Below are 12,762 nucleotides of genomic sequence, written 5' to 3'. Positions count from 1 at the left end.
TACCTATCTTAGACATTGGTGCCACTTTGGAATCGTATCTGTCCATAACACCTGTCGAAGAGTCTCCCTGGTTGTTTTCCTCGTTACTAGCTATCCTGCACACCGAAGGGCTCGCTTGCCCCCCAAAAAAGCTACCGCGCGTCCTGCGAGTCGCCAACCCAACTCATGACCTAGCCGCCCATAGAAGTGAATTCTGTCTCGTTGAAAACCACCCCACCTGTGCACCTCTCTGTTTATTTCCACCACCTCAAAGCCTTTCTCTCGACTCATCCGCCATATCTCTTGGTTTGCGTTGACAAACGCTCTTTGCATGTTGATATCACGCACCGGTACCTCCGGTATCGTGCATATCACTACCTGTACCTTAGGAGAAGTGGCGCACATGTCATCGACGCCTTTCGCCAGTGTGGCTGCTAGTCCTGCTGTATCTTCATTCAAGACATCGTTTAAACCGCCTGAAATTATCACGAGGTTTCGTCTATCAGCTGTAGTTTTGAGTTTTTCGCTCGCTTGCCTCATGACTGCTTCAAGCTTGCGTCCTGGGAACGCCCCTACTGCAACCCTCTTGTCACCTCTTACCCTCTCTTTGATGGCTTCTGTTCATCGATTTAAATTCGAGTCCACGGCGATTATCACATGCTGTGACTTTTCAGCTGGAGCGTCCTGCACCTGGGGGCTACTTGCACATGTGACGCCGGCTGCTTTGTTCCCTCCCAGCCCCACCACTACCTCGCTGAAGCTGGGCCTTGCGACAGTTGAACCGGCTAAACCTGTTTTTTACAAACTTGCTAGCTCTTCCTTCTCCACCGTTCTGGTTGCCGATTCTCTACTGTTATCTCCGTAGGCTGCTTCTTTGTTCAGCTTCGCTAGTGCTTCCTCGGTGGACTTCAGTCTTTCTCCCATTGCCATCGTTTTCTCTTTCTCTGTCGCCAACGCAGTCTCGAGCTCATCGATTCTCACCAGCAGTTCACTTTGGGCAATCATCATTTTCTTCATTTTTTCCTCGACCTCACACTGCCTACACTTCGCGTCAGCCTCTTCTACGCTCGGGTCCACTTTCAAACCCACTCCACATCCGGAACACTTTACACCCTTTTTAACCATGTCTTTCTGACACCAATTTTCCCTATACTCGATAATTACTAAACTTGAGCCGTGCACTACGAAAAAAAAAGAAAGTCTAAGCTGTACTACAAAAATTTGCGTGTTCAATGTACGCGCACCTCCCCCACGGGGTGGCAAAAAAAAACAACAAAAAATTTTCAAACACACACACCTGCACTAATAAATACCTGGTGACTGGCCCCCGAAAAAGCCGTACCATAAAATAAGTGCTACGAAGATTTCAACCGCTGCCTTATAACTATAAAGACAAGCTCAAAACATGCAAAAACACTTATCTGCGCAGTCGATCCGGAGCGCTCGAAAAACACGTCCATCCACCGTGACAGCCCGAACAGATGCCGTCAGCGGCCCTTGCGGCATCAGCGCGCCGTTAGACCCTCTCCGACAAGCGAAAACCGCCAGGCTCATCACACCTAGAGGTGTGCGCCGACTGGTCGGCGCGCCGCCGCCGAGAGTTTTCGCCACGCCGCCGCCGCCGACGCGAACTTAGCGGCGTGCGACCGCCGCCGACGTTTTTCATCGGCGCAATCGGCGCGCCATTTATGCACCAGTACCGAATTTTCACAGATTTGTCTTTTTCTTTTTCATCTTGATTTAGAGCTTCGTTTCACAATTATGTAGCCAGTAAAAAACAGGCTTCTTAGTTATCTTCATCCAGCTTCACAGACCGAGAGTACCACTATGAACAGCAGCACAAGTTCGGCGGCCGCTGCATGAAATGACATATTGAACAAATTGACAAAAAATAAATGTAACAGTTACAGTAATGCATAGACGCTGCCATCTTAGGCTTAAAATCAATTTTTGCTGGTTTTCCATGTCGTAATTAGCAATGATTTTGGTCATACAACGTTGAATGTACTGGCCCAGCGTGTTGATGCATGCGAGTTCACCGTAGCATTATTCGAATATTCATATGGATGCAAAACGGCGTCATAATCAGTCCAAGATGGCAGCCTATGATCGTGCCCGAAAAAGGGCGTATACACAGTAGAAATGAAATGGTAGCAGTGGAGCACAAATGCATCGCGTTAGGTGAACTACACAAAGCCCCGAAGGATGAAATCGAAAGGGAGAAGTTTAATGAAGATTAAAAGCGTCGAGGCATAATACATGCTCGAACCTACTCAGTGTATATCATCACCTGTCCATGGTGGTAAAGTTGATAATTTTCGAGGATGACCACTTATATGCAGCGTCTCAACAAGCTGCAGAAAATATTTGATGCCTTTTAATTCAGGCATCAGATATCCGGGATGAAGATGCCAAGGCAGTAAGATGGCAAGAGAGAGAAAGGAAGGCTGAGGAATTAACCAGATCTTGGCATCCGGTTTGCTGCCCAGCACTGGGGGTGGAGAAATAGGGACAGGAAAGGGGGTGTAGACAGACAGAAAAGAAAACGCATGTGCACTCAGGAATAGGATGGCAAACTTAACAGAGGATTTATTACATGCTGTACAGACAGGGCGAGAGATCTCTTGCGAATGAGCTGGGTGGCTCATTATAAAGTGTGCGTTTTGACTAAATCAGGGAAGAGGTCCAGATTGCGCTGTTGAATCACGGGGGACACACCATTTCTGACGGTGCCGCTCGCACTCACTCACGTCAACGTCTTCGATTGGGGCGTGGCTACCACGCTACACCTGTGACACCAAGAAACCACTGTGGTCGTCACGTCGAACGTCTTATGGTGTCGGAGTGCCACCTCACTTCCCGGCTAAGATGGACAAAACACAGCTGGCAGCCCTTCGGTGACTTGTTTGACGAACAAAGAACGCCACTCTCCCCCGTCGGCCCAGGCGCCGAGTATAACAACGCTATATAAGTGGTGAGCAGAGGCGTAATAAGCTTGTCTGAGGCCACCAGTTAGAAAAAAAAACAAAATAAAATTTAAAAAACTTGCCAGACGGCTGGATTCGTCAATAATGCGGAGACAGACACTTGAGCGACATGTCATATATGACGTACCCCAGCAAACATGTTTTCATCGCGTACCTTGAACGGACCTACTGGCACTGTAAAAGATGAATAATGATTGTTGCGGACAGTGGTGATGTACTTCTGTTGCGAAGGTAATGCTCAAAATTAACCAAATAAATCTTAACTTTATATTCAGGTCTTGATAAAAAAGTTAATCAAGTTAGGAAGCTCCTCAAGTGGCTAAGTAATAAATTACTTCACCATACTTTATGGTGAAGTAGTTTGCAAATAAATAATGCAACCTCTGTTTAATTGAAATTCAATGACGTGACTGCGATTAACGGCGTGTCGTCGCTATAGAACTGGAACGTTATCTGCAGACACGAGCGGGCGAATGCAGTGGAGAACGAATGTGTCACGTAATAAAAGCGATTCACGTAAAAGTGTCACGTAAAAAAAACGAGAGAGTGAGAAAAAGAGAGAAAGTCAAACACTGCCTTCTTTTCAACCCAGCAAAGAGAGAAGGGGCACGTTCAGTTTGTCACACGGCGAGAGAGAAACATAACGTAGCTCACAGTGCAATAATACGCACAACACATCACAGTGCAATAACATTGCATCGCATGTGCAGAATGGGGTCTGCAGCGCTAGGCTGGCTAGGGCTTGTGAGAATGGAAGACTTGCAAGCACCAAAGAGTGTGGGAAACATACCTGACGAGGGATCCCAAGCTATCGGCTAATCGTTCAGCGCATCTCTTGGCACGTCGAAAAAAACAAGCAGCCTCGATTTCAAACAGCTCTTCCTAGGCGCGTCCAAAGAGTTTTTGACGAGGGGAGCCAACAGCCCTAAAGAATTCGAAGTATGACTTTCGTGTTGTCGCTGCTTTTGGCGCACCTCGAGAGCGTTGATCCAGAACAAATCAGGGTAGGCTTAGCTGCAATCGTCCCCCGCGTCCAAGCGGCGCCCAGCCAGGGAGGCCGATCTTAACATCTTCTACAGACACACGCACATAAGCACGCACAGTTTCACTCCGAGAGGGAATTGGTCGCAATGACGTACGTAACGTGCATCTTCTACAAAAAGGCGTGCAGTGTATGCCCTGCTTCTTTTCTTTGAAAGTCTTGGAATTCTAGAATATTTTCATTATATAGCTGAAGTACGAGGAGGTTGTAAGTCACATATACTTGGGTTAAAGTACTACAAATATTTATTCGCCGCGCATGAGTTCTGGAAATGATGCTCCAAAAAAAAAAAAGATATCACTCCAATGTTTTTTAAACTATATGCTGTTTTTCACTGGTAGATTCGGAGCAGGTTTTTTTGCTCCGTGGCGACGAAACCGCATTTCACTGGTAGATTCAGAGTGGATCCGCGCTTTTCACTGGTAGTTTCAGAGCAGCTCGCTCCGAGGCGGATTGCTCGCACTGCTCCGCCGACAAGTCGCAGATTCGGGCGGAAACACGACGAGCAGCATACGTCACTTCCGTCGTTGTACGTTGCTGATGGTGTTTTTCACTGGGAGATTCAGAGCGACCGCCGAAATCCCGGAGCGAGCACTCGGATCGCACGAAGCCACCTCTGCCAGTGAAACACGAGAATGCTCCGTGAGAGGTGCCCCGGAAGTTGATTATGCATACGTCACGCAAACCGGTTCCGGAAACAGTTTCTTTTTCCGCTCTCTTCGTTTCCTTGGCAACTTTGGCCGCCACTGCAGGGCGCGCATTTCGACCACGCAGTTAAAGCTTTGTAGAACACTTTAACGCAGTCGCGAACAGCAGTTGTGTAGCAAGTATGGACGAGCACGCGGAATTGACACCGGCTGTGCGTCGGCTGTTGCTGGGCGTTTTCAGAAACAGCGGCAACGATCTGAACGGTAAGTGCGACGTACTTGACGCTGATAATAAACTCTGCACGGAATGCTAACTTTGATAGCTCCGCATGAAGACTGGTCAGATAATTGTAAAGCATGCGGGTACACGTGGTAACGGCCGCAATCGGCGCTCGCAAAAATACGGCATGTTGTGAGCAGGCTTTTTTTTTTAATCAGAGCAGTTGCTTACCCAACACCTTACAGTCCTACTATTTAGAATATCACAAGCGCCGGAATTTTCGCAGCGCTCACCAAGCTGCTGTATTACCTTTAATAAAAATGCATGGCGATCTCTGTATTCGCGCATGAATACATGCATGAAAAATTTACTAGAGAAGTAACGTTTTCTTGGTGATTCTTGACCTCTACTCTTTTGGTGTTAACCCGCAAATGTCTTTTCTTTTTCTCTATTTGAAGGTGCTACACAGTGTGACGCCACCGACGCTTTGTCACATACACAGGGCGCATTTTTAGGAAATGGTAAATTGGTCTACATGTGTCTCTGTAGAACTAGTTTTGTATACAGTCGTCTATATATGTAGAGGACAATGCCTTGACGAGCAACGTGTAAGGACTACTTGAAGAAAATTGTGTACCTGCTTAAAATTAACACATATTAACATACTACAATGCTTTTCAATTATCAAACACAGATTCTGCAGCGTCTACTGGTGCGTCACCAAGTCGGGCTTGTCAGCCAGGGACTCCTGCACGTGGTAAGCATGCATACACAAACATGCTAGTGGCATTAGGATGAAGATAGGTCCAGCAGATTGCAAACCCTCTCAAAAAAACCACGAATTACGCAAAACCATTTAATGGCTTCTTGCTCACGCTTCTCAATATTGGGTGCTTAAATAATAAAATTGAATTCAACGAATAGTCAGCTGCACGAAGAGGCCCCATATTTATTATGCAGTGTTTTCAAATTTACTCTCTAAGAAAATTATGCTGTGAATAAGTTATGTATAGTAATATTATGAATTTGCATGATTGTCTGTTCTGATATGCAAAGCGATCCCCACAGCACCCAATATTTGCTGTGCCAAAACAGTGTGACAGTACTAATGCTTTACAGTAAGTGTTCTATGGCTCAGAGAGCATATAGCTTCGTGCCCTGTATCAAAAAAGTCTATTAATGCCAGTTTATATGTATTTTATGTGTGTATAATGCATATTTCAGCTGCAGGGTGTGAGTGGACGAGTGGCGAGACGAAGCTGCTGCTGGACCTCTACGCCTCATATTTCCCTCAAGTTGGCCCTCTGAAAAAATTTCGCAACAAAAAGGCCATGTTTGAAAAAATTGCAACAGACATTAATAATAAACTGGGTGTAATGAGAACTGGTGAGCAGTGCTGCTCTCGGTACAAAACCGTACTGAAAAGAAAAAATGTGGCAGCTGGGAAAAATAATACGTCTGGCTGTTCCCCACAAGAAGTCCCCTACGAGGCCGAGCTTGAAAAAATCAAGTGGCTGGACGACAGCTTGGAACCAGAAGTGGTACGCGACGCAAGTGGAGTGGTATCAAAAAAGACATGTCCACAGTCATCCACCGAGTCTGTTCCACTTGCTGGTTCAAGCTCGTCAACGTCACACTCTCCATCCAGCTCCGTTGGGCAGGACGACACTCCTGATTCAAAAAGAAAACGCCCGAATTCAGCACGCGAGCTCCACCTGCAAACCTTCTTTGAAAAAATGAAGGAGTTAGATGAACGGCGAGCAGAGCGAAAGGCTGAAAGAGACAGCAAGAGGGAAGAGCGACGACTTGCTAAAACACAGCGACGAGAAGAAATGCACAAAGAAAAGATGAATCTTCTCCGTGAAATTTTCAACTTGAAGAAAAATGAATAAAATGTGAAAAGCATGTTTATTGTAAGCATTGTACACATGTGCACGTTGGCAGGCGCATTGATAACAGATTGACAATGTTTGTTGTTGAGGTGAAATAAGGGTTCCAGGGCCCTTTTACAAGACAAAGTTGCAATGATCATTATAATTTCACGCCGTTTTGATGGTAAGAAAAGCTGAACAAAGACTAAGAAATGCAGAACGTTTGTCCATGCAAATTTTCATCAGGCAAATGAAATGTTAATGCACAAGCAATAACCAAATTGCATGACAAAGAAGCCATTTCTCACAGCAGCAGTCACCATGCCTAAAGGACCCCTGACAAATTTTTGTTTTGACTTGAATGCTTTAATTAAGAGCATTGTGTCCGGTAGTCCCCAAACTTTGATCATAAATATTGCAATGTACTGTGTAATTAATGCAAGAATGGCTCCTTGTGACTAATTTTGGCATCACTGTAAAACTACTACTGGAATCACAAAAAATTACACAGCGAACAATCTCAGGAGTCATAAGACTATGTAGACTCGGGCTTTTGTGACGTTCAGAGCGCACTTTTTGAATTTGGGCACCATGCGTGGGAAACAATGAGTCGGGATGGGTGTTCATTACGAATATTCCTCGAAGCGACAGGTTTAACTGACAAGCATAGTGCCCCAACTGCAAGACAAACAACACAAACATTTCAAGCTCGTAATTTTGGTGACATTGTTCCATTAACACAAATGCTCCTCAGTGTAGCCTGCACTAGCTTGGACTTATGCCAATGTCACTACATGTTTCTCAGAATGTTTGTGGTGGCTGACGAGAGCTGGAGCCCAGCTATGTTTGGCCGGTTGACTTTGTCACTTTCTCGTGTCTCACCAGCACGAAGAGTGCAGTTACTATCAATATCACCAGCTATCTTCAGCTGCAGTAGCCATACCGACCAACACGCTGCGGCGTTAGCACTAGTCAGCAATAAGCATGCTGATGGCTTCGCATAGGAAACAATTACACTGATCCAGTCAGATTCCTGCAAACATCTTGGGTTGACTCACGCTATGTGGAAGCTGCTACGTGTCACAAAGCTAAGAAACAAAAAAATCAGGCTGCGCCCTAGCAAGATGAGTCACTACAACACAGTGCGGCATGCATTTTAGCTGGTTAGTACAGTGTTTCCTGTAGAAAACAGTGCTAAAGGATGGGACAAAGCAGGGACACAACCATGGCAGAGACACAACCATGGCACTGACTAACAGCCAAATGTGTCTTATTCTTCCAGTCTAGGTATATACACTCCACCACTAATCTGAAGGGTGAGAAAAAGCAAAAAAAAGACACACACAAATGTTGGCTGACTCAGGAGGAAAGAAATGCTCAATAAGACAGGAGAGGTAACTCCTTCAGAGAGAGGGAAATATAAGGGAAACTGATGCATGTTTCGCCGCCGTTGTAAATGATACGCTTCAGAAATGAGGGGCATGCATTTATCATGATTCTATTTTTTTTTTGTTTCCTTGAGATTGTGGTAAAGTATATATACGCGGATTAGAAGAATAAAACGAATTTGCTTGTTAGTCAGCGCCGTAGTTTGTGTCCTTGCTTCGTCCCGTCTTTTAGTGTTATTTTCTGCTAGAAATCTCTACAACACGAAACAAAATTTACAACACCTTAACGTTTCTTGTTTTGTGTACACGTAGGCAGTCCTAACTTTAAATCAAATGCGCATCGCTTGCATTAAGCGCTCACGCTTCTCCTCGCCTTGGCGACGCAGTGCATCTTCAGTTGATGCAAGCGGGCCATTGTTGGGGGGAACATCATCCGGTTGTGCCTCCCATTCCCACGGTGCATGTTCATCATCGATGTACGGCGGCACATCCACATCACCACAATTAATGCACATATTGTGCAAAACACAACAAGCTATAATGAACTTGTTCATTTTGTCTACAAACAGAAAGTCCAGGTGCAGCAGCTGGCGGAACCTGGCCTTGAGGTCTCCAAAGGCATTCTCAATCTTCACTCTCGTTGCCGAAAAGTGATAATTGAAGGCGCGCTGCCTCGCGTCAAGGTGACCATAATTCCTGAATGGGGTTATGAGGTAATCTCGAAGCGGGTAGGCAGCGTCCCCGAGAACGTGGTACTTCCCGGAACAGCACACATGCGGCAACTTTGAAGAAAGCCTCGATGTCCTGAAGATTCTCGAATCGTGAATCTTGCTGGGGTGTCCAGTAGTCACATCGAGAAACTTCTTTTTGTGATCACACAGAGCTTGCAGTGTCAGTGACGGATAACTGTGCCTGTTCACATAGGTTGAACGCACTTTTTTTGCAGGGCAGCGGATGCTTATGTAGGATCCGTCAATGCAACCGATCGTGTTGGGCACTCCTGACACCTGTGACAGTGAGAGAAAAAGAACACACCTGTAGTGAACTTCTTGAAGTAAATAATCTTAACACTTGATGCAGTAGTTTTGTTGGTCTTAGCGGAGTTAACTTTAGGTGACACAAGTCTTTTACATGCCAGAACTATGGAATCATTGTACGGAACACCACAGCAAAAGGCATTAGAAATTTTAAGTGCCAGGGGTCCCTTTCAGGGTGTCTACCAATTTCATATTTCTAAATTCCTTGAATTTCCCAGGTTTTCCATCATGATTCAAAGCAAATTGCATGACTGCCACGTTTGCATGGAAAACACTGTACACTGCAAACAAACCCGAGTAGAAAAAAAAAACCGGGCGCTCTATAAAGGTAAACATAATTACCAGACGCACTCAAAATGTTCTCAGGGCATGCGACAATTGTGAAAAAACATGTAAATCTGGCCAAAATAAAACCCCTGAGCTAGGCAGTGAGCAAGTCAGCTGTTTGATGTTCCGAAGAACCAGGAAGAAAACACACAAGTTAAGAGTAACCGCAGATGAAGTTTGAAGGTGTCTGCGATCGTTTGACATCGCAGTCAAAGCTGCTGAGAAACTTAGAAGTGGTGCCATTTGGTGGCATTCGTGTAAAATGAAAACACAGGAGCCTGGCCGGTTCTGCCACTGGAGTAAAATCTATTTTACTATAATGGCTGTAGCCCACGCCGGTTAGGATGTGGATTGGATTTAATTAGATCGACCTGAACTACTGTATTTACTGACTCACCTATTTATATGTAGATTAGATTAGAACTGATTCGACCTAGATTGATGTATTTACTATTGATTTGCGCCGCCGCCTAATTTGCACACCTCTAAAGTATACTTTTCAACAAAAAAAGTAAATAACTACTACTCGCATATTCTATGTATCTTGCCTTGACAACGAGTAACGACAACGTTGCAAGAACATAGCCATACTGCAAAATGTTTTTTTTTTTTACGACAAGCACATGCATTTATCTGGGCTGTCATACTTGAAGTGAAATGAAAGCTGGGGTCAACGTTTAAAGTGCTGACATTTGAATATGTGGTGGTGAGAATGAATTTGTCAAGGTGGAACAGTTTCCTTGATTCTATAGATGAATCATGAATGTCCGCATGTTACCTTGATTTACGTACTCTGCTGTAGACGTGACACTGAAAAATAATTGCAGATTTATTTACACAATCTCACAAAACTGAAATGAAAAATTTAGCTGAAGTTACCCAAGTTCTACCCTTGAAACACGAGCTACCAGCATAAGTGTGTAGCTGAAGACGTTTGGTGTTGCACCACCAATAATAATAATAATAATAATAATAATAATAATAATAATAATAATAATAATAATAATAATAATAATAATATTATTATTATTATTATTATTATTATTATTATTATTATTATTATTATTATTATTATTATTATTATTATTATTATTATTATTATTATTAAAAGACATGAGTAGCCCAGCAAGCTTCAGCTGATAGCAGTTCTAGCCTAGAAAAACCAGACGGCCTTCAAGCCGGGCCGAAATCGTGGCATAGACAAAACATGCATAAATCTACAGACGTGAGTCAGATATGCCGTGTGATATGTAGAAGCAACAGGCACCAAAAGAGTGGATATACCAACATGGATGTTAAAGAATGCTTTAGCCAATGTGAAGGACAAGTTGCCGAGCAGAAATTTCCTTAGTCTAGTTTATGCCATAGGCTGACATAATTGTGACCAGTACATCGGTGAAACTGGTAAAAGTTAAACAACACAAATATGATACCACAAAACGAGGCGTGGCCTCGACTGCCCTCCCTGAACACACGGAATCACAGACCACCAAATAGACTTGTAAAACTCTCGAATCCAGATACAGACAACTGTACATACGCTGCACAGGAGTGATGGGAGGCTTCTGACAATGTACTCTCTCTGCTTACGTCACGTATTTAGGCGTACTGAAGTACACTGTGCCTTTTTCATGACTTTTAAACAAGGCTCTCTCCCATATGAGGTACTGAAATGTCAGTAAACTTTGTGTTCTATGGGTCCCTTTCGCGTTTACACTCAGAAGCAAGAGTTATGCACTGTCCTTTTTTTTTTTCACACACCTTCCAGCAGCCCACTGTAGTTGCAGCTGAGAGACTTTTTAAGCTTTGATGAATGGCGATGCTTATTTTTGTGACGGTCCCACAGAACTGCTGTCAGTTTTCATGACCTGGCCTGGTTTTTTTGAAATTCCCTGACTTTTCCACGTTGGCAGACACCCTGCTTTTATGTGCACTGTAAATGAACAATACATGTTTCTCTAGCATTTCTCATTTGATAGTGAGACTGCTTGACAATAACCCCATCTTTCAAGCGCAACTTAGTACCACATCCCCTGTGCCCCAACGGCAGCTTAACCTGCTACAATCAATGTATTATGTGACTATTCTCTAAAGTAAGCTTCAATTAGACAACTCATTTGTTGTGTTTGCCATGGAACAGTGAAATACCTAAAATTCTTACTTGTTCGAAGTCCGCTGACAGCTGATCAAGATCTCCTGGAAATGATATTACCTCTTCGGCTATATCAAGGAAATATTCGAGCGTGCGCTCCACGACTCTAAATGCTGTCGCAGTTGCCATGCCAAAGCGTCCAGCAACGTCCCTCAGGCACGCCTTGTTTGCAGCAAACCTGACACAGCAAACACACATTATGGAAGAAAGTGATCAAGTAAAGCCTGCTTTGTGAAATAAAGGCATGAAATATTTGCATCAAAATTAGCAGCCGTAAGAAAAGTAGAAGCTCTTAACACTGTTCTCTCTGGCTGTGCAGTTGCAAGCGGTCATATTTCATTGGTTTCCATTGCATCACACTTAGCAACTTTCAAGGACAAAAAGCACAAGCGGCGTAGCCACGGGAAGGCTACTAGGGAGATTTAACGCCGCCGAAATTGTTAAATTTCACATGTGTATATTCTCTACACACGCGCACATAAACACACGAACAAAAATTTATAATGGTTGGACTCCCCGTCAAAATTCTGCGCACGCAACGAAAAAACGTACTTCTACGCCGAAGCACTTGAAAGCATTAAGATTATACACACTGGTAGGCATGACTTTTAAAACAGCGTGCAGACTTACCACAGAAAGACCAGAATGTGCTCTTCCGCGGTTTTCGAGGGGGACCCACCACGATCACTGCATGGGTAGTGACGCGAGCCTTCAAAACCACGGATCAACGTTTCCGCGACACGCCTCGACACCCTGAAGTCTTGACGGAACTGCAGAGAAGGAAATGATAAAAAGATGAAATTAGGTTCATGTAGTATTATGAAAAGAGGGAGCTCCGCGCTTACCTGCTCGTCTGTGTACAGCCGCGCAACGTTCTCGATGAACCCCAAAATTTTGGGACGTTCGCGGTGGGACTCCGAAAAAGTTTCCCGAAAGAAGGCTTCGCATAGCGCTTGTCTTTCCTCGAAGTCTTCGTCGTCTGAGCTGGACGAGCTGCTGCTTGAAGTGCTTTCGTCGCTAGACAGAAGTTCCGCCAAGGCAGCGAACGCAGCCATTTTGCAAAACTCATGCTGTTTTTCACTGGTAGATTCGGAGCAGGTTTTTTTGCTCCG

The 12,762-nt window shown here is 44.5% G+C and overlaps 2 protein-coding genes across 3 annotated transcripts; one reads left to right on the top strand and one right to left on the bottom strand.

The window, feature by feature from the left end:
• The first annotated feature begins 4,546 nt into the window (after positions 1–4,546).
• LOC119183428 (uncharacterized) lies at positions 4,547–6,780 on the top strand. The gene is made up of 4 exons (XM_037433690.2): positions 4,547–4,919; positions 5,334–5,396; positions 5,570–5,632; positions 6,100–6,780. Exons 1-4 carry the CDS (start codon positions 4,838–4,840, stop codon positions 6,765–6,767), a joined length of 876 nt encoding a protein of 291 aa, XP_037289587.1. The 5' UTR covers positions 4,547–4,837; the 3' UTR covers positions 6,768–6,780.
• Positions 6,765–12,712, bottom strand: LOC119183429 (putative nuclease HARBI1). 2 transcript variants are annotated; one of them, XM_075883312.1, is made up of 4 exons: positions 12,496–12,712; positions 12,281–12,420; positions 11,660–11,828; positions 6,765–9,141 (listed from the first exon to the last, which is right to left on the bottom strand). In XM_075883312.1, the coding sequence occupies exons 1-4, from the start codon at positions 12,703–12,705 to the stop codon at positions 8,464–8,466; spliced, it is 1,197 nt and encodes a 398-aa protein (XP_075739427.1). In that variant the 5' UTR covers positions 12,706–12,712; the 3' UTR covers positions 6,765–8,463. The 2 variants fall into 2 exon arrangements, with proteins under 2 accessions (XP_075739427.1, XP_075739426.1); XM_075883311.1 differs by having other exon boundaries at positions 12,281–12,712.
• Between the last annotated feature and the right edge of the window lie 50 nt (positions 12,713–12,762).

The sequence above is a fragment of the Rhipicephalus microplus genome, unplaced genomic scaffold, assembly GCF_043290135.1.
Source record: "Rhipicephalus microplus isolate Deutch F79 unplaced genomic scaffold, USDA_Rmic scaffold_16, whole genome shotgun sequence".
Taxonomy (NCBI): domain Eukaryota; kingdom Metazoa; phylum Arthropoda; class Arachnida; order Ixodida; family Ixodidae; genus Rhipicephalus; species Rhipicephalus microplus.
Note: the sequence above shows the minus strand (reverse complement) of the source record. Positions and strands in the feature narration are given on the sequence as shown.